This window comes from Drosophila elegans, unplaced genomic scaffold (genome assembly GCF_018152505.1).
Source record: "Drosophila elegans isolate 14027-0461.03 unplaced genomic scaffold, ASM1815250v1 contig_753, whole genome shotgun sequence".
NCBI lineage: Eukaryota > Metazoa > Arthropoda > Insecta > Diptera > Drosophilidae > Drosophila > Drosophila elegans.
Genome location: NW_024546108.1, coordinates 806,673 through 829,013, shown reverse-complemented (window position 1 = coordinate 829,013; position 22,341 = coordinate 806,673). Strand labels below are relative to the sequence as shown.

The following is a 22,341-nucleotide window of genomic DNA, read 5'->3' as shown; positions in this document are numbered from 1 at the left end:
ACGAGCTCTCGTAAGTCGTCTGCGCGAGAAAATCTGGCTAGTTAATGCTCAAGAGGTCTGCCGACGAACAGTTCGGTCGTGCATGCGCTGCTGTCGCTGTGAGCCGCAACTTTTGACGCAAATTGTGGGAAACTTGCCAGCAGATAGACTTCGAGCTCTCCGCCCGTTCAATATTTGTGGCGTTGATTTTTGTGGTCCCTTCAGCACAACGTATCGTATCCGTGGTAAGCCACCGTACAAGTCGTACGTGGCCTTGTTCGTCTGTTTTGCGTCCAAAGCGGTCCACTTAGAATTAGTGTCTGACCTAACCAGTGATGCGTTCTTGTTGGCATTTCAAAGGTTCATGAGTCGTCGCGGGATTCCACCTTGTGTGGTGCAACAACGCCACCAACTTCGTCGGCGCAGATCGCCACATGAGAGAGTTCCGAGTCCGTCTGGAGGAGCAGGGGGGCGGTATCGAAACATACGCATTAAAAAAAGGATGCGAGTTTGCGTTCATACCGCCCAGAGCACCGCACTTCGGCGGACTATGGGAGGCAGTTGTGAAGTCTGCAAAGCACCTGTTCCTTCGGACGGTAGGCCAAGACCTCTTGACCGCGGAGGAGCTCGGAACTCTGCTCACCAGCGTGGAGGCCGTGCTCAACTCCAGGCCCCTCGGAGCTCTAAGCAGCGACCCGAACGACGGCGAGGCCCTGACCCCCGGGCATCTGCTCATCGGCGGCCCTCTTCTGGCCCCGCCATCAGCGGCGCTCCCGGACCAGATCAGCCTGACCTGCTTGCGACGATGGCGAGGTGTCTCTTGTCTCAGGCACAGGTTTTGGCAGCGATGGTTCCGGGAGTACATCTCCAGCCTCCAGCAGCGGTCCAAGTGCCACCAGGGGGAGCCGAACCTCGTCGTGGGAGCGCTCGTCGTCGTCGCAGAAGACAACCTTCCGCCCCAGCAGTAGAGGATTGGACGAGTGGTAGCGGTGCACGCCGGCGCCGATAGCAAGGCTCGCGTGGCGGAAGTCAGGACGCAGGACGGGGAGTATCGGCGAGCTGTCCATCGACTGGCCCTGTTGTCCGTTCTGGACTGAAGGACGTCGTCCCTTCAGAAGGGCGGTGTTTGCGCACTTGGCGCTTGCATTTTAAATCACTAGTTGTAGGGCGAGAGCGGAAGCCAATAAAGCTTTCGTTCACTCTTGCGAATTCGCCCCGTCTGTCGCCACCGTAACATAAGTTAGGCTCTAAGAGAAATTATTGAAACTAAATTTTAGTTATCAATCGAACGTCATCGTAGCCACTCCTCCTCGTGCTTTCGAAATAGTATTTCAGAAGTTCGCAAATTAACATCGTCTTGAACTACTGCAGTCACAAGTTTTCGCGTTGTTAATACAAAACAGTATTAAATTTTCAGGTGTTTTGTAATTACACCCTTGCAGAGGGTATTATAATTTCAATGAGAAGTTTGCAACGCAGTGAAGGAGACACCTCCGACTCTATAAAGTATATATATTCTTGATCAGCATCACTAGGAAAGTCGATCTAGTCATGACCGTCTGTCCGTCCGTTTCTACGCAACCAGTCTTTCAGATTTAAAGCTATCCGCATGAAGCTTTCCCAAAAATTGTCTTTCTATTGCAGGTAGTACATAAGTCGGAACGAGCCGGATCGGACGACTATAGCGTAAAGCTCCCATAGAAACAATCGAACAAATAAATGAAACAAAATTATAAGTTTGCTGATTTTTAATTTTGTTCTTTAATTCTTTGACGTATAGTAACGGTTAAATATTTTAGAATTAAATATTTTAAATGTCATCAAAATCGGACGACTATACCATAAAACTGTCATGGGAACAGCAAAAAAATAAAAAAAAAACAAAAATGAAATTATTCTACTATGTAATTTTTTTAAAATTATTTTTGACTCATTAATAATTTGACAGTTCAGAATTATTCTGTATTAAATAAAATAGGAATTTTATTAAAATAGGAAAACGATATCATATAGCTGCCACAATCGAATAATTGGGCTGCAAATCATCATAGCTTCAATGCTTTAAAACATATACGCAAGTAAATCATAATTTTAATGTTTTCAAGAATATTTAATTTTTGCAATAGCTGCAAGGGTATATAATATTTATAGTCTTGTTAAACATGGGCTTAAATTAAAATACTGGGTCACAATAGTGTAACGCATTCGAAAAAAGGCTGTTGTTTTCAATAGCAAATAAGAGCCTAAACATCGCCATTCACTCCAGCAAGCGTGATAAATGGAAATCACTTTGTAAGGGGTAAAAAAGCACGGATTAAGGAGCACGCAGCCGGACAAGAAGAAGGAAATATGGATAACATTTTAAAAACTCTATTGAGGTTGGTCTTGATGAGCAAAGAAAAGGCATACCACACAGCTCGCTAAGCTTATCGACCACTTTGCATTATAAATATAACTGGTAAGCTACTGGAAAAGCTGATCAAGCCGTGACTAGCTGCAGTTGTCGAAAGCGCCGGTGGTCTCTCTCGCAGACAGTACGATTACCGGCCAGGGAGGTCCACAATCGGAGCAATCCGGGAAGTTGTTGACGCAGAACTGGCCAGCCAAAGTGGCAACCATGCCTCTTCCTTCTGGCGACACTAGACGTTAGAAACGCGTTTAATAGTGTCAGATGGCTGGACATGATCGAAGCGCTAAAAATAGACGTTTTCAAATACCCGAATATCTGACGCGGATATTACACAGCCATCTACAGAATAGAAAATAATTTACCGGACAAACGCAGGTGAAAAACAAATGAACATCACTTTGGGGGCAGCTCAAGTTTCTATCTTGGGACCGGGCTTGTTAAATGTTAGCTACGACGATATCGTTAACACAGAAAATGCTTTGGTGTGCTTTTTTGGTAGGATACGAGGATGACACAGTCGCACTGATCAAAGCACTTAAGATAGAGTTCGCCCAATACAAACCTAACTAAATCATATCGCGTGTAATCGACTGGATGCTCTCCCATGGCTTACAGTTATCTAGAGAAAAAACTGAGTTATTGCTAGCCGGTCGAAAGCGACTTCAATCTGAGTCAGTCAGTGAAACGTATGCAGAAATCGATTAAATACCTCGGAGTCAGGTTGGTCTCAAAACTTACTTTTGGATCACACCTTGGCTACACGAGAGCCAAGGCTGCAAAGACAACAGGTTTACTAAGCAAACTTATGGCAAAAGTTAGAGGATCAGTCTCATCCAGACTGTAACGACCTGATTTCCTAGATATTCTCGCTCGCTACTTAAGCGGGCGGCTAGCTCAGAGGGGTTGTGGAATCGTTCCACCAACTTTATATTTGGTGATTGCCTTTGACCAAAGAATAACGCAAGAGATCTGTCGGGATCGTAAAGGTTTTTATTTGTCTCCTTTTATAAAGCCTCGCGGCTCTTCCGCTACTGCTGCTCCTCGTCGTCGTACTCTTCGAGATTCTGGTTGTTATGCGAACTTCACTGTCGGGACCGTCAAGGTGTTTCGCCTACCAGGTAGAAATAGGTTCTGCCTCTTCGCCCAGCTTCCTTTATCGCAGGCTCCCTAGGCTTGGTCCGGATTGTGTCTGCAAGGTGTATCGCCTAGCAGGTCGAGCTAGGTTCGACCTCTTCGCAGACTCCACGCAAGGACTCCCTGAGCTCGATTTAACCACGACCTAGCACCCGTTGGGTCTCAGCGTTGAAGTCTCAGCCTTGTAGACTCACAGTCGTTCGGCGTCTCGACTTTGCGATCTTAAATCCTGGTACTCGGCACTTGATTAACTTGCTACTGGTCTCGCGAACACGCACTCGCATTGATTCTCGCACAATTACTTCGGGGCCTTTTTATAGCCTGTGATTGTCCCGTTATTCCTCTTCTTCAGCTCGCGTGATCGGGTCCAAGGTCCACTGCCGCACCGTTAGCTCATGGTGCAACCTCTTTGTGCCGGTCCGAAGACCGCCAATTTACCGTTCGACCTTGTTGCCCTTGCTATGTGAGGGTCCAATGTCCAGCGTGATGTCACGGTGTCTCCGCTTTGGCCGGCTCCAAGGTCCGTTGTTTACAGTTTGACCTTGCTGCCCTTGACTCCTCCGGCATTCTCGCCTACTTTGCTGATGCTAGGCATCTCTCCTGCATCGGGATTTGTGGGGAGTTTAAAGACTCCTCACATTTCCCCCTTTCTTCGGAAATGTTATGAAAGTGGTGATCTCCCCGCCCCTGTTGTTCGTTTATCCAAATTCCCCGCCAAACTCGTTCCCCTCCACGGTCGTACCGCGACCGCCCGCGCCTCCGTGATGCGGGCCCACTCCCTGGGCTTGCCCGACGGCGGTATCTGCCCAAGGCAGATCCGCCTGAGACCTGCCGTTGTATTCCTCAATCGGCGGAAAATTATCCGGTCCTTCGTCGCGCCCCGTCGTCCTCGTCTGAGGACACCTCGGGGCTGACTCCGTCCCGTCCTCCTCCGGTTCGCTCTCGTCGGACGAGATGGCGACGACCTCTCCAAGGTCCGCCCCCACTTCGCCACTGGATGTTCCCTGGCGCGCTCCTCCCTCACCTCGCGCTCAACTTGCCTGTTGCTGCTGCTGCGTGTGTTTATCATGACAATCATTTTTGAAAAGGACTGCTCCTGCAGCGGGGTCGCTGACGAAACCTCGGTTTTCTCGCATCCTTGGTTCCGTTATTCGTGCAAGTGTGCGCTAGCAGGTAAGGGTGTCTACCTCGGTTTTCGGCTCCGTTACTCGCGGCGGCGTTTACCGGCAACGGGATTCGCTCTGTGTGTGCCCGCCTCCCACGCAATCTGTGCAAGTGCGGGTTAGCCGGTAACGGTCTACGGCGTCTACCTCGGGTTTCGATTACGTTACTCGCGGCGGCGTGTCCCGGTAACGCAATCGCACTCTGTGCAAGTGCGCGTTATCCGGTAACGGTGTCAACGAATTTTGAACCCTCCCTGTCCCGCTCTCGCGCTCTTGATTGTGTGTGTCTGTGTGTGTGTGAAAACTGTTTAGTTAGATACCGCGTATCGTGCTCCCCCTTTCTTCGGTTAGGGTACAGTACTCCTCCGATACGACGGACTTGTTTTGACTGCCCCTCCTTGCTTTTCAGCTTTAACTGGCATATGTGTGTTTTTCTCTCATTGGCCGTGCTTTCGTGCCGCAGGTTGCAAATTACCGAAATTAATTATTCTGAACGGTTTAGTTTTTCGCGTTTTCCGACGGGGTCTGAGTTTCCCTTCCTGTGCCGGTGGTTTCTTCATCAAATAACGCGCTCGACAACCTGGGCTCTCTACACTGCGTGACGAAGGCCTGGGAATACCCTGTGGACACACACTAGTGTTTACGGCAAGCTGCAATTCTCGCCATTTCTCATCCTACGTTCGATGTTCTTTTCCGGCCAACTGCGCTACCATTGTTTTCACCGTTCTAATGCCCTGCTGTATGCACATATATCGAGCACCCTGTACGAAGAGTACTAAAAGGGTACAAACTGTAACACTTTTTTGCAGTGCTTACATAATTCAAAGTCCCGGTCATAAACCTAAGTGGCCGAAATACGAACCGATCGCTATGCCTTGACCCGCACAGAAAGTGCAAGTGTCAGCATAATTGTTCCACGAGTGGACTTCATGTATGTGCATATACCTCCGCGCTCCAGCCTAAGTGAGCATAGCTATATATTAAAGAATATATAACCGTCTCTCCGCTGCTGTTGGCAGCGCAGCTACGAAACTTTGAGCTCTTTAGCTGCTAAGTAAATTTGTAAAACACAAGAAACTCCTGAGAGCTGGAAGCGGCAACTACTGCCGCTCCAGTAAAATAATAAAAAAACTAAATTTATTAAACTTAAGTGTTTTTTCTTTAATTAAATTACTACTTGGGATTACATAAATAAATCTCTACTGCCCTCTCCGTATGATTTTCTTGAGGCGTGTACGGGGTTGTGAGTGGTGCCGCACTCCCGCACTCTGCCAAGAACCGCTTGAACGCCTTCAAAACCTTCGGCACGCCGTACCTTGAGATGATCCACTCCCGGATTGCCTTTTCCAGCATCTCGGTGTTTGCCCTACGCATCGGCACTCTTTCCGTCCACTTTGAAATCCGATCTACGAGCACTCGTTACCGTGCTTCGACCGAAGAAACGGCCTAAAGAAATCGGCGCATACTGTGGCCCAGGGCTCCTCTGGGGAGCATTTTCCCGGCTGCCTACAGCTGACTGGGCTTGTACCTGAGGCAGCTCTCACAGTTCCGCAGATACTTCTCGATGTCGCGGTGCACGCCCGGACAATGGTACCTCGCTACCACCCTCGCGATTGTCTTTCGGCTGCCCATGTTTCCGGCCGTCGGCATATCGAGATTCTCAGCCGGTCGGCCTCCACTAAGTAGTCCGGATATTTTTGGGGGTTCTGTGCTATTTTGCCCCTGATGTCCCTTATCCAGCTACATTCGGCTTGTTTCGTCGGTTGACTTGGTGGCTTCGTCTTCATCCTTCGGCAGGTTTCAGGCAAGGGCTGCCGCGACAGTGCGGACGCCACAATATTCAGCTGGCCTTTCCTGTAGGCGCTTTGTTGGAGCTCCAGTGCCCATCGTGCGATTCTTCCGGTTGGGCTCTCGATGCTATTCAACCACTTCAGAGCCATGTGATCTGTTATCACTTTAAAGTGGTATCCCTACAGGTTTGGTTTTAATTTCCTTATGGCCATCACAATTGCTAAACATTCCTTTTCAATTGCCGATAAATTTTTTTCCAACCCGTTCAAGGTCCGGCTGGAATGGAAATTTTAAGTTAGAATGTCACCCAGCCCATAATCGCTGGCATCGGTCTGCAGCACAAACGGTTTTGTGAAATCCGGGCATGCCAAAATTGGGTCGCCGACCAATCTCGCCTTGACAGCTTCAAAGGCCTGCTGGTGGTCGTCGGTTCATTCCCATTTGACACTCTTTCGGAGCAGGGCGTTCAGCGGATGTACTAGCGTGGCAAAATCTGGCACAAAACGCCTGTACCACGACGCCACTCCCAAATACTGCCGCAGCTCTTTGAGAGGTGTCGGTGGTTTTTGCAACGCTATCGCCGATACCTTCTCCGGAGCCATCCCGATACCCTGGTTTGTAATGCGATGACCTAAGCATTAAAGTTCCTTCCTGAAGGGTTTACACTTATCAGCGTTTACTTTCAGTTTCGCCGCTCGCAGTCTTCTAAATACTTTGGTTTACGTATGTGCTCTTCTAGCTTCCGTCCGATGACTATTTAGCTTCCCGAAGTTGGTCCAAGATATAGTTGATCATCGGCATTGGATAAGCGTCCTTCACGGAATTTGCGTTAATCTGCCTGAAATGCACACAAAGCCACCACTTCCCGTTCTTCTTCCTCACCATGACTATGGTTGAGCTGTACGGACTTCTTGGCAGCTCGATGCACCCCTTTTCAAGTAGTTCGTCTACTTTGGAGCTGATCTCGCCCTGCATTTTGAATTTTTCGGAAAGTACCACTGTTTGACCGGCTGATCGACCTTGGTGGTGATCCTGTGTATTGCCACGTTTGACGTGCCTTGCAGATTTTCCAGGCTCTCCAACTCCGTCTTTAAAAACTGGTCCACATCCTTTTCCGAAAATCCCTTCGTGGCTTCCACGACTGCTACCGACAGTTTTTCCTCCAACCAGCCTCGGTGTCTGTCCCTCGCCGGTATCACAACGCTGCCACCTGCGCACTTCATCTCGGCTCCGATGTTGGTGAGGAAGTTCCATCCTAGCACCAGTGCCCAATCCTGGTATGATCACCAGCCAAGACTTGTGCCAAGTCCGATTTGAATTTCTAGCTGCGATTTTATGTCTCCGCATCTACCGTCCGCCATCCGTACTTGCCTCTTTGTGGGTCCAACCTTTCCTACCGCCAACCGTCAGTTCTTTGCTGATGAAGCTCGCTGTGGCCTTAACATCCTCATCGTCAACAGAACGTGAGTCGCCGATTCCGGCACTCCTTCGTTCAATGGTCAGATGTAACGACCTGATTTTCTAGATATTCTCGCTCGCTACTCAAACGGGCGGCTAGCTCAGAGAGGTTGTTGGATAGTTCCATTAAATTTATATTGGGTGATTGCCTTTGACCAAAGAAAAACGCAGGAGTTCTGTCGGGATCGTAAAGGATTTTATTCGTCTCCTTGTATAAAGCCTTGCGGCTCTTCCGCTACTGCAGCTCCTCGTCGCTGTCTTCTGCGGCGTCGCTCCTCGTCGTCGACTGCTTGCTGGTGTCTGACTCTTGACGGCTCCTCCGAGACTCTGGATGTTATGCGAACCTCACTGTCGGGGCCGGCAAGGTGTTTCGCCTAGCAGGTAGAACTAGGTTCTGCCTCTTCGCCCAGCTTCCTTTATCGCAGGCTCCCTACGCTTGGTCCGGATTGTGTCTGCAAGGTGTATCGCCTAGCAGGTCGAACTAGGTTCGACCTCTTCGCAGACTCCACACAAGGACTCCCTGAGCTCGATTTAACCACGACCTAGCACCCGTTGGGTCTCAGCGTTGAAGTCTCAGCCTTGTAGACTCACAGTCGTTCGGCGTCTCGACTTTGCGATCTTGAACCCTGGTACTCGGCACTTGATTAACTTGCTACTGGTCTCGCGAACACGCACTCGCTTTGATTCTCGCACAATTACTTCGGGGTGAGCTGCGCTTGCGCCGCCCTTTTATAGCCTGTGATTGTCCTGATTATTCCTCTTCTTCAGCTCGCGTGATCGGGTCCAAGGTCCACTGCCGCAACGTTAGCTCATGGTGCAACATCTTTGTATCGGTCCAAAGACCGCCAAGTGCCATTCTTCTCAATGGATGTGAAGTCTGGACTGACAAGCTGGAAACCAAATGTAGAAGCATCTTTTGGTTGTTCAAATGACTTCTGCCATCCGAATAATAAGCGTTCATCGAACAGTATCGTGTGTAAAAGCACTTGTCTTAGGAGGAGTATTTCCGATTGACCTGCTGGCCAGAGAACCAAAAAACTGTACTCAGACAAGCAGAAGGAGCGTCAAGTTAAGCTATCTTAAACTGCAAAAGGGAGACTCTCGACCTTTGGCAAGAAACTTGGGAACGGGAGAGCATCGCTAGATGGACCAGAAGAAACGGGGATATAGACTTCTACGTAACCCAAGCGCTCTCGGGTCATGGGTACTTCAGCTCGTTTTTACATGAGCTGGACAAAAGCACAGGAGTCAGCTGCGTTTGTGCAGACGCTCAGTGTGACAATGCAGAACACACAGTATTTCACTGTAAAATATGCACAAAAACGAAGCAACCTGGCGGAAGCAATCGGGACAAGTTCGCCGGAAAATGTTGTACCCAAGATGCGTAAAAGCGAGAACTGGAAAATGGTAGCGACTTTTATCGGAGACATTCTTCGCTCGAAGATAAGGGATCTGGACAAAATGAGAAGGGCTCTGTGGGCCCCCTTTTCTATTTGGACACCTAAGGACAACCAATTTGGTACATAATGGCCATCTAGCAAAGGCGAACCGTTGAGCTTAGTATGAGCAGATACGCTTTTAATGCATGAGGCCCCACTTCGAAGTTATGCAAAAGCTTTTCTAAAGTAGATAAACGGCCTGATGAGGACGGGTTTTAGTGTTTGCGAGCCCCACATACTACATCTACGACGGTAGTGTGAGATGCAAAGCCATTTTACTCCATCAAAAAAATGAATATAAAAGTGGTGGGAAATATGTAAGCATAAAAATTGCAAAAAAAAGTATTTCTTTATTACCTTGCAATCGAATGCGTGATTCACTCTTGCCAAGCGCATTCACGCTTGAGCAACTGTAAGCTCCAAAGTCTGATTTAGTCAGATGTTTAATGGTAAGGTTGAGATGCCAAGTGTACAAGTTAATCATTTCCTCAGTAATATTATATTTGTTCCCGTTGTGCAGTTTAACATTTCCTAGCAAATATTTTATTTAGTAACCTGTTTAGTTGCAAAGAAATCACACTTACCTTCGTTACGATACCAACCATTAAGAGGTTTAGGGTATACTTCAACAATGCATTCTAAAGTTACTTCTCTTTCAACGGGTGCTCCCACCAATTGATTAATAGCCTTAATTGTTGGTGAAACTGAAAGAAATAAATACAAACATTTTCGTATACTTAATATTTAATATTAATCTAGAAAAGAAGAAAACTTCGACCAGCCGAAGTTTATATGGTAGGTAGGTAAAAGTTATAAGGTTCTTCCGAGAAACCTCCAAGTAGAGCTCCGTTTTGATTCACACCCTCTTAAGCTATTGTAAATGCGTTACCTTTAGTACAAATAACATCCTGTCTCATTTAGGAATCCTAAGATTGCAGCTATGTTCTGCTTTCCTATAATGAATCCAACTGGTAGTCTCCGAAGTATAGCGCGCTGATCTGGTTAAGTGCAGAGCAGTAATCCTGCTGTTATCCCCTTTGCTTTCAGTTGTCAGTTCTCGTGTCCTCCTGCTATCGTAAGTTGGCCAGGAAAGCTTTGATCTCCTGTGATCTTGCTTTTCCGACCATCTCTTGCAGCGCGGCCGCTGAACATGATCCGAACTCCCCTGTAACTCCTGCGCAGGCTGATTCTTGTATTCTTGTCAGTTTTTATAGCGTTGTAAGGCCTAGCGTTGTGTGCGTCTCTTCACAAAGCGTTTGAGGTAAGTTCCACTCAGTTCGGCTGTTATCGATCTGCTCGTGAGCGTCACACCGGTACATATTCTGAACGCACCTTCTATATCTAAAAATGTGGCCATCGTGTTTTGTTTAAAATGTAGCGACTTTTCTTAATAACGTACCACATCGTGCAGTGCCGCCTATAATCGGCCTATAATCTTTCGCTAGGGTGAGACCTCTTCTTTCTGGTTTTGGTTTGAACACAACTTTAGCTCCCCTTCATGAAAGCGATATTTGTGCCAGTTTGACGCATGCCTCGTAAAGCCACTTACTAATGGTGTCTTTTGTAGTTTGTAGCATTGCCGGGATAACGCTAATATATCAGTCAAAGGAGTCTATCGGCCGTTTAATACTTTCAAAAGTTATAATAAGCCTCGTCTGTCTTGTTTGCTCAGCACCCTGGAATTTGGAAATTGCGCATCCGCTAGAGTCTTCCAGTGACTCCTCCCCTGTCAAAAATGCTGTGCCGTCTTGTTTGTTTTGAAAAGTTTAGAATGCCCCTTTGCTAGTATCCTTATTAGTCCAGCCGTGTAATTCATAATTAATAATAAATTTTTCAAGATTTTTTCTTGGCTGCAATTATGGCTTTTCTGTATTCTTTTAGTGCTTCATTATATAACTCCCATACCTTGGTAGCATAGCTGATGTTGTACGTTATTAGTGAATTCTAATTGAGAGTACATAGTTCTTTTGTCCATGGCGGTTGTTTTTTCCTAGAGTATTAGGTCCTCTACCTCCATGACCATAGAGGATTTTACCCTTATCCTCCTGTTTCTGACTTTCGAATGGAAAATCTTACCGAATTTGTCCCAGTTAGGTCTACGTGGGCTAGGTTTTGGATCCGAAGTACTAATGATCAGAAAAAGAATGTTGTTTCGAAAGTATCCATATATCGACCATGCTTAGAGCAGACCGCCAGCACGTAGTAAAATGCTCATAGGTGTGCGCTGCACATGCAGGGCTGTTATACAGGTTTGCTTGTTTATTGTTCTTCGTCTTTCTTATCTCGCTACATTTGTCGCGTTATCTATTCAGCTGAGCTACAACGAAAACATATACAAAATTTGAAGTCAAGCTGCAAGTCAGTTATACAAAATCGCTACAACTCCGGGCACAGCTTATAAAATCAAGAAATAATTTCAATTGAACCTATCGTGCGTTTAATTTGTATTTCTAAACTAAATGGTGGCATTTTGGTTGTTTTCCCCATGAACATTTTGGCGACCCCGACGTGATATTCGTTCAATCGGAGTCTGCATGTTGCATGCATAACATATTTTCGCTGTCGTTTGCTGCATCTCAGTCACAAACATACGAACACTTTATGTGCGCGCTGCCGGCCGGCCGATTGTTTTTTTCGAGCATTTTCGCGCTGTGAAAGAAGCAAAACTGTGTTGTGCTGCAAACATTAAACATAAAAGGAAACGCAATTAATTGTTGTCAAACGCGTATATTGCATACATAGCCGTGTATGTGTATGGTCACATACATTACTTTGCCAAGTCAATGCACTGTTGCTAGGCAAAAATTTCGGTAAAAAGAACAAAAACAAAGTCAAAGTTTCTGTTACGTTGTTGGCGACGCTCGGTGCATTTACATTTGCGCGGCAATAGGCATAGGGTGTTGGGGTTAACGATCACAGTAACTTTTGTTGTTGCTGCCTCGGCTGTCGATACGAAAGAGAAGCATGCATTGCTCTTTTGCAGTGAGAGCCGACGCTCGTCTTGATTACGTTGGCGCTGCGCCCGATCTTCGTTTGGGTTCATCACTTTTATTTGTATTTTAGTTTTAGAAGCACTAGATAACAACACAAATGATAGTAACTTGCGACTTTTCATCGCACTAAGCGCCTTTTCGATGTTTATTTTTATTTTCTATCGGGGTTTTTTTTAACGATTGTTTTCCGGAGTACAAAAGAAATAAATAAACGTCTGCACTCGCCGACGTTCAAATTGGTTAAACGGCCGAAGTTTAAATACTATTAAAGCTATTGCTTAAATAAAAATTATATAAAAGCAATGATGCTATGCCGATTTAGCTATGAATTTATCGATCGTTATATATATATATGTCGGCGCACACTAAGAGTGTGTGGATGTTGGTATGAGTGTATGGGTATACAGTCTCTAGAAAATTCCAGAAGACTAATTTCATCAGTAAAGTAATTTCATCAGTAATTTCATCGGCCTCTAACGGTGCTTTGTTTGGTTGTATGCGTGTTGTCGCTTAAGAAGTACCGTTTTAGCGGGGCGACAGCGTTGTGTCGCTGTCGCCGAGTGTGGTTCGGTGGAAAGCACAGAAAGAAGAAGGGATGACGCCAGTAGTTGCGTTCAGGATTTCGTGCGTGTAAAACGGAAACTCGCTGCGCTATTACAATGTCGGAAAATAATATCAATGCTGCAACATATATATAGTTTTTTTTAAAAGATTATTTAGTTTTTGCAAATCTGCAAGGGTATATAAGCTTTGGCATGCCGAAATTTTGTTCCGTTTCATCCGGCTCGCTCCGAATTAATACTTCCTGCAATCGAAAGACAACTTTTGGGAAAGTTTCATTCATGAAGCTTTAAACTGAGAGACTAGCTTGCGAGGAAACGGACGGACAGGCATACACGGCTAGATCGATTTTCCTAGTGATGCTTGTCACTTTATAAGGTCGGAAGTGTCTCTGTAAATAGCCGTGTCTCGTAAACAGCCGTGTATGTGTATGGTCACATACATTACTTTGCCAAGTCAATGCACTGTTGCTAGGCAAAAATTTCGGTAAAAAGAACAACAACAAAGTCAAAGTTTCCGTTACGTTGTTGGCGACGCTCGGTGCATTTACATTTGCGCGGCAATAGGCATAGGGTGTTTCCTGCCCTCTTAATCCGGTCAGACAATTAAAAAATGGTTAACCGCGAAAATGGAGACGCGATTCAGTCTCAAAATGATGCTCCCAGTGACATCGAGTTTCACCGAGCCAAAGTGCGTTCCGTTTTGCGGCAGTTAAACGCAATGAAATTATTACTTAACTGCTGGAGCTACTGAGCAGTTTGATGAATCTGATGTCCTCGCGCGGCTGGAATGGGTGAACTCTATGAACTTGGAACTCGATTCTGCACAGACTTCGTTGAAAAAACTGGACTTTTCGGAGATTAGTAAAGATACGCGGTTTGAATTTTCCGCAATCTTAATGGATTTAAAGGCGAAACTAAATCGGGCCCTAGCAGCTCTGGGCAAACTGCATTTACCGGGTTCCACAGCTGCCAATTCTACATCCTTTGATATTATAAACAATGCGGATCATTCTTTCAGATTTAGGAAACCTCTATTGCCAAATCTAGAGATTGCTCGTTTTCAAGGATCGTACTCAGAATGGCCGGACTTTATTGCAACTTTTACCACGATGATTGGAAATGATGACGAGCTAAATGATATTGAAAAATTACAATATTTGAGGTCCTCTTTAGGCGAATTCGCATCTTCGAGCAATCCGTACCCTGGCCACTACACAACAAATTCTGGATGGATTTCTCATTCATATCGTGACACACAAGCTGGATCAAAGTACCCGTGAAAAATGGGAAGATGATTTGTCAATCTCTGAGCTATCTACCCGGGATGCTATGGAGTCGTTTTTGGAGAAGAGGTGCCGGATGATGGAAAACTTGGACCAAGCTGTGGTAATTAACACAACACCATCAGGTGGGAAAAAGCATGCATAGATATAACCTAAGTATACTGATTACGTCTGCTACTAACTCAAACCATCCAATTTGCCTATTTTGCGATGCTAGAGATCATTATTTGCCAAAATGCTCCCGATTCTTAAGCTTGAGTCCCAATCTTCGATATAGGAAAGCAAAGAAAATGCACCGTTGCCTCAACTGTTTACGCAAAGGCCATAGCTTGCAGCAATGTAAGTCAACTCATTGTAAACATTGTCGCATGAAGCACCATTCATTACTGCACATTATCCCAGAGTCATCCATACCATCGACCTCAGTTTCATCTCCATCATCCGACCTATCTATAAGCTCTCAGCCATTACCATCGACTTCATCATCACTAGTGTCATGCTCATCTCCATTATCAAAACCTAATCACCATTTAACGCACTCTCCACCACAAACCTTAAATACAATGCCAATGAATTACGTTCTGCTTCCAACTGCTATAATCTACGTAAAAAATAGAGTTGGTGCATTTATGCCTTGCCGAGCAATATTAGATTCCGCTTCTCAGTTAAACTTTATTACTACGCGCCTAGCTAGCCAACTTAATTTAAAACTTAGACAATCGCTCACACTAATAGTTTCTGGAGGGATGTCATGTATGTCAAGTATGCTTGCTGATCATTCAGATGATGACACACTTGCTGCCGTAGTAAAACGGTTTTGCGGGATTGAAGACATCAGTTTAGAAAAACCATCGATGCTGGCCGAGGATTTACGATGCAAGCAGCATTTTAAAGAAAATTGCATTAGGCTGGAGAATGGTAAATATTCGGTTCGCCTTTTATCCACTTTAGGATTCGAATCTTTAGGTGACTCCTACTGTCTGGCCCGTCCTCGTTTTAAAAGTTTGGAATCAAAACTAAATAAGAACCCCAATCTGAAAGAGCAGTATTCGGCATTTTTACAGGAATACCTCAACTTAGGCCACATGCCTCTCGCATTAAGGGATCCAGCGGTGCCACAATTTTTCTTGCCTCACCATTCTGTTCAGAAGCTTGAAAGCACTACAACTAAACTTCGTATCGTCTTTGATGGTTCTGCTAAAACTACATCTGGAATAGCTCTAAACGACTTGCTTCTAGCAGGACCAACAATTCAGCAAAAAATCTTTAATATTTTGCTTCGGTTTAGATTTTTTAAAGTAGCTCTTTGTGGAGACACCTGCAAGATAATGACTTTTTGCAATGTATTATTTGGCGAGAGAACTACACAGATAAATTGAGTGCTTATAAACTAAACACGGTAACTTATGGAACCAAGTCGGCTGCCTTCTTGGCTGTAAGAGCCATGCATCAGCTCTCTTATGATGAAGAGGAATCATAACCAGTTGGAGCAAAAATCGTTCGTAGAAATTTCTATGTGGACGATCTTATCTCTGGCGGCGATTCAGTTGAAGAGGTGAAAGAAATTCGTCATCAGGTAAAGGAGCTACGGGCGCGGGGTCACTTTCCGATCCGAAAATGGTGTTCGAATGAAGCAAGCGCCCTCGAAGAAGAGTCTGATCGCGTTAAAGAGCAATTGATTAAATTCCACGACGGATCAGCTATCGCCAAAGCTTTGGGGCTGGTCTGGGATCCATCTTCGGATAATCTTCTCTTTAACTTTTCACAAATTTTATCAAGTCAACGAGCAACAAAACGGATTGTGTTGTCAACAATTGCGAAATGTTATGATCCGCTTGGTTTAATAGCACCCATTGTTACAAAATCCAAAATTTTTTTGCAAAGGCTATGGAGCACTAGCATGGATTGGGACGACACACTGCCAGAGCCCCTTCTTTCGTCATGGGGTGAGTTGACCTCTCAGTTGTCGATCGTCCAGAACCAAAAATGTCCACGATTCGTAATGCAATCGCAGGCTTCCGTCGAGATGCACGGATTCTGAGATGCTGCAGCTTACGGCGCATGCTTATATTTGCGGTCGGAGGCGCTAATTGGAACCGTTGGGACATATCTATCAACTGCAAGTTTTCCAACTCATTCGACAAGTTGCAGCGTGTTTTCGCGTACATTTATCAATTCATTTCAAATTGCAGAGCCAATCATTACCTTCAACCATCTATCTTACCGTTTACGAGATCAGCTTCGGAACCGTTCTGCTTCTAACGAGCATTCAACAAGTTCACATAGCGGTGGAGTATGAGGTTCTTAGGCAAGGCAAGCCTTGTCCTCCGAAGAGCAAGTTGATTTCTCTGAGGCCAATACTTAGCTCTGAGGGCTTACTTTGTGTTGGTGGAAGGCTTCAAAATGCGAGCTTGGACTAGGAGGCTAAGCATCCGATATTGTTACCCAAGGTTCATCCGGTCACCAGGGCGATTATCGTCTATTATCATGAGAAATACTTCCATGCAGGGCCACAGGCGTTGCTCGCTGCTTTACGGCAAAGGTATTGGCCACTTGAAGGCCGAAAGTTCGTGGCTAGCGTCAACAACAAATGCGTCAGATGCGTTCGGATGAAGCCTGTAGCTTGGGAACACGTGATGGGTAGCCGGCCAGCAGATCGAGTTCAGCCTAACCCAGCATTTCACACCACAGGAATGGACTATTGTGGACCGTTCTATCACAAGTCAGAGGCCCGGAACAAAGCACCCCACAAGTGCTACATCGCCGTCTTTGTCTGCTTTTCGACGAAGGCTGCGCACTTGGAAGTCGTCCAGGATCTCACAACGGATTCTTTCATTGCAGCTTTGAGAAGATTCATTGCCTCAGAGGCAGTCCACGTACTATTTGGAGTGATAATGCGACAAACTTTGTTGGCGCTAAACGAGAGCTAGCGGGACTGAAGGAGTTATTTTTGAGCGAACCACACACGGCTTCGATAACTTCTTCCTGCTTAGCGAATGGGATTGATTGGAAGCTCATACCCCCGCGTGCCCCACATTTCGGAGGTCTATGGGAGATGGCTGTTAAATCGGCAAAATTTCACTTCTACCGAGTTGTCGGTGCAGCCATCTTAGCCCTTGATGAATTAAGAACACTTGCATATGAAATTTCTGCCATTCTCAACTCCCGTCCGCTTTGTCGAATTTCAGAAAACGCTGAAAATTTTGAGGTGCTAACGCCAGCGCATTTCCTCAAAGGTTCCAGCTACACAAGGTTTCCTGAGTCTGACGTTACTCATCTTCGCGAAGGCCGGTTAAGCAGTTGGCAAAGAATATCACAAATGCAGCAGCACTTCTGGAAATGATGGAGCAGAGAGTATTTGTCCCTGTTGCAAGAACGAAACAAATGGCGCATCAAAACATCCAACATCCAAATCGGTCGTGTTGTATTTCTTCAGGAGGACAACCTTCAACCGATGAAATGGCAGCTTGGGTGCATCCATGAAGTCATACCCGGAAAGGACGACGTCGTCAGAGTAGCTGTGGTCCGGACAGCTACAGGTCTCACCAAAAGGGCCGCCACCAAACTAGCCGCTCTGCCCATCGAATCCCATTTGGTTGGAACCGTGCCTCTTCCAATAGTATGGGAGTATGTTTAGAGCAGACCGCCAGCACTTAGTAAAATGCTCATAGGTGTGCGCTGCACACGCAGGGCTGTTATACAGCTTTGCATGTTTATTGTTCTTCGTCTTTCTTATCTCGATACATTTGTCGCGTTATCTATTCAGCTGAGCTACAGCGAAAACATGTACAAAATTTGAAGTAAGGCTTTCTGCAAGTCAGTTATACAAAATCGCTGCAAACTCCGAGCACAGCTAATAAAATCAAGAAATAATTTAAATTGAACCTATCGTGCGTTTAATTTATATTTCTAAACTAAACGGTGGCATTTTGGTTGTTTTCCCCAAAAACAGACCTTATATTTGATAAATTCCTACTCTAGAGTGAGCTTTAACACCTCGTCCCATCCCTGAAAATCTCTAGCGCTTGGGAATTCGAAGGTGGGTGCGTTAACTTTTTTCAAGATGGTGATGTTACGGCATATTATGTTATTAAAAAGAGACTCACGTTTTTCGTAGGTTTCAGAGCTCCTCCACAGTGTATGCCTCGCATTTACGACACACCCGAGCACTAGGATCGTCTTGGTTTCTTCAGCCCATTGCATCAGCCTGATAACAGGCTCAGACGGAGCCGGTTTTTCATGGGACTTGTAGGCTGAGGCTACCGCTATCGCCGGTCCGTCCACCACAACGAATATTCCGACTGCTAGATCCGGAGTACTAATGTTGGAAGTGCGTTATAGTCATTCCAAATGATTATAATAGCCCTAGGGAGGTAGGACCGAGCCGTGTGTCTAAAATAGTGTATGTTCTTGCAATGTTAGACCAGTGACTTGCTCGTCTCGTGTTCATGGTTCTTATATGATGCCATTGTCTGTGTCCCTTTTACTGAGAAGAACTGCCAGGTTTGCTGAAGTGTGCGTCGATGTCGTCCAGCAGCTTCTTGGTGTCATCGACCTCCTTCAGTATCTCGTCCGGTTCCGTTCGATGGGCATTACCGGATGGTGTTGTCCGCTTTTTCCGGATACGGCAGGCAGCGATGCTTAGTTAGGAAAATGGATGGCTGGATGAGCCTTCTCCACCTTTAGAATCGCCCTGTCGTCCTTGGGAAAGCAAATGCGGGCTCGCGGTCTGCTCGGTCACTTTTTGGCGTGGACGAGCCTAATTTTGAGGGCCTCAAATGCATACCGAAACGTGGCATGCACTCCGCCAGAAAGGTCCTCGAGAACGAGTCCTTTGCTCGCTTTGGCGCGCTCTCACTAACTTCATGGAAGCGGTCCCTCTTCGTGTGCTCTGTTTGAGGTGCCTAAGGTTGCGTCTTCAGGTACTCCTCGAACGCCGCAATCTCGGCAAGGCACTATGTCTTGTACTCCGCGTCTCTGTCGTCGGACTTGCTCTCCGCACCATTCTTGGTTATCTTTCCCAGTGGTTGTGGTTGTTGTATGAAGTGTTGGTCTTAGCAACTGCTTTCGATCTCGTCGGAACCGTAGTGCCCTGGCTGCGGCTCTTTCTCGACGCTATTACAATTTTTTGGGGTGTTACCTCCCCCGCGAAGTCCGAAAATTGGGTTACTTTATTTATTTTCATTTCATAATCGCCCGCTTTGCTCGACCAGGCAAGCGCGGCGGACCTCAGGGTTGGTGGGGCTGGATTAACACCTCAGCTGCGAACCTTAAAGTCAGTGGGCACGGATCCCGTAACATTTAATTTGAGGGAAGGCACTTTAAAGACCTACCCATGTCCCAGATTACCATTCGTCAGAATCCACAGTCACTACTAGACTATGGACCTGCTTCCTGCCGCCCTCGCGAGGAGAGTATAGTCGCACTACCAGCGGTGCACACAGTTTTGTTGCTAGGATTTATAATTGCGTAATACATTTGTCTACTTTTCGGCGTCACGAGATCCCCAATGCGTATGCTTGGCGTTATAGTCTCCTGCTGCTATAAGTAGTCGATAGTTTGGGCTTCCGATATCGTGAATCGAGGAGGACAGTACACCGCTGTTGGAGCTAGAATGTGACAACCCAACTTTAAGATGTGACTTGCATGTAGTTGGTAGCAAACGTGTTGTGGATCACGTTTTTAACCAGGATTCCAGTGCCTCCATGGGCCTTTCCATCAGGATGATTAGTATTGTACAACATATACCCTCGGATTGGTAAGGTGGGTTTCTACAAGTAACATTACGTCAATTTCATTGTCATTCATAAATTGTGGTAGCTCAAGTTTGTGCCGTGAAACGCCGTTGGCATTCCATAGTGCAATGCGCAGGGGAGCCATTGATTATTTTGATAAGGTGTCTGGAGCATCGCAATCAAAATATTTTGATTTGTCAACATAATTTGCATGGTCATTCGCATAATAAAAATAAATTTATCCATATTTTGTTGAAATCTGATTATCATCGTTTCCATTAACTGTGTACTCTACAGGTTGGTTGTCGGCAGGGCTCGCATGATCCGATTTTAGAACGCTTGCAAAGCCTACGTTTTTAGTTATAGTGAAACTGACGAGTGAAGATCAGGCTGCTGGCGAAAATAAGATTTCAGGTGTGAATTTGGTGTGTATTCAGATCGTGTTGTTGACACTCTTTGCTTTATCCGACTTTTTAACTCCTTGTATACTGGACAGACTCTGTAGTTTGCTGTGTTGTCTCCTCCGCAGTTACTATACTTTTTGCTATTTGGCTCGTTTTTAAAATAACAATTAGCAGAGGTATGCACCCCTCCGCAAGCGACGCATACAGAGCGGAGTGTACACTGGACTGGGCCATTGCGTTTATTCGGCTCTCCAACCGTGATTCTGGGATGCAAAAGAAACTAGAGCTTGTAGATGGGATATGTTGTTTTTCTTGAGGTCCTTAGAGTCTGGTACAAGTTCCACTTTGATGAGAGGTTGCGGTTGTTTGTTTCCGTCACTTATATTTCAAACGGTTTTTACGTTAAAATCTTATCTTTTAGTGACTATTCGACTTCAGAATGGTTACGTCTGGTTCGATTCCTTTTATGACGCTCCTAGACGTCAATTTTCTAAAGCTTTCTTCGCGTTTGACTTGGACCTTTGTTTCATATATGTCTCCTTTAGTCAAGGGAGAGCTTTCTTTAGCAATCAGATCTATTTGTCCGCGACTGTAGAGGAGATTTTGTCGGACGAATTATTCAAAATTTCAAATCTATTTGCTGTACTAGAGTTTTGCACAGTTCCTCGGCTCTGTGGACTTAGCTTTCTTTTAATGTTTATGTAGCGATCCATGCCAGTCTGTATGGTCAAACCTTGCTTTTAATTTGGTACGTTTGACAGAGCTGCACTAGATTCAGTTGGTAAATCCAGTGGCACAGCAGGTAGAACGGATGACTTTTGTGCATATAGACAAAACTGATGTTGTTGTTGTTGTCATTGCATTTACAGTTGCTAATGACGTCACTGTGCTGGTGGCCGGGCATGTAGGCAGTTGGGGCGAGGCAATGCAAGGAAGGGGGGAAACGCATTTATCGCTTACCCCACTTTGCACCGACGCTGACATAGACGGAGAGAGAGAGCTCGCCCTTTCGCTGAGAATGGGCTTAAGTTCGTTGGACGGTGTTGGGGTTAACGATCACAGTAACTTTTGTTGTTGCTGCCTCGGCTGTCGATACGAAAGAGAAGCTTGCATTGCTCTTTTGCAGTGAGAGCGGACGCTCGTCTTGATTACTTTGGCGCTGCGCCCGATCTTCGTTTGGGTTCATCACTTTTATTTGTATTTTAGTTTTAGAAGCACTAGATAACAACACAAATGATAGTTACTTGCGACTTTTCATCGCACTAAGCGCCTTTTCGATGTTTATTTTTATTTTATATCGGGGTTTTTTTTAACGATTGTTTTCCGGAGTACAAAAGAAATAAATAAACGTCTGCACTCGCCGACGTTCAAATTGGTTAAACGGCCGAAGTTTAAATACTATTAAAGCTATTGCTTAAATAAAAATTATATAAAAGCAATGATGCTATGCCGATTTAGCTATGAATTTATCGATCGTTATATATATATATATAGTTTTTTTAAAAGATTATTTAGTTTTTGCAAAGCTGCAATGGTATATAAGCTTTGGCATGCCGAAATTTTGTTCCGTTTCATCCGGCTCGCTCCGAATTAATACTTCCACAAGTGCCAGCAATAGCAGTATTGTGACAAAATATTTAACTATAACTCAATAAATAAAACACAAATAAAAAGTTGCAAACGACGCCGCGCCTTTTTGTGTTTGCTAGCCTGTAACATCAAAAACATCGAGATTTTACGTCGAACTACTGCTCACAGATAAACAAACACCGATTAAACACATTAGAACAACACAACAAAGCTGCAACACTGTAAAAACACTACAGTCACTTTCCTAATATGACATTCACATTTTAGAAATGCGTTTGAAAAGACTCTGGAACTGCACTAGACCGCTACTGGATCTGATCAAGGTGCGTTTCCAGGAGCAAACCAAAAAAATTGCACGCTTTGTGAGGGAAACTGAAAAGCGCACACTCAGTAGCCTCT

At 45.5% G+C, this 22,341-nt stretch overlaps 1 protein-coding gene across 1 annotated transcript in view; it reads right to left on the bottom strand.

Moving 5' to 3' along the window:
* Nucleotides 1–22,341, bottom strand: part of LOC121467801 (protein amalgam) — a 338,558-nt gene that overhangs the window by 83,933 nt on the left and 232,284 nt on the right. The window contains exons 7-8 of the mRNA XM_041710084.1: nucleotides 9,959–10,078; nucleotides 9,732–9,905 (exon numbers count right to left, since the gene is read on the bottom strand). Of these exons, the coding sequence (XP_041566018.1) occupies nucleotides 9,732–9,905; nucleotides 9,959–10,078 (294 nt within the window). The remainder of the gene's footprint in view (nucleotides 1–9,731; nucleotides 9,906–9,958; nucleotides 10,079–22,341) is intronic.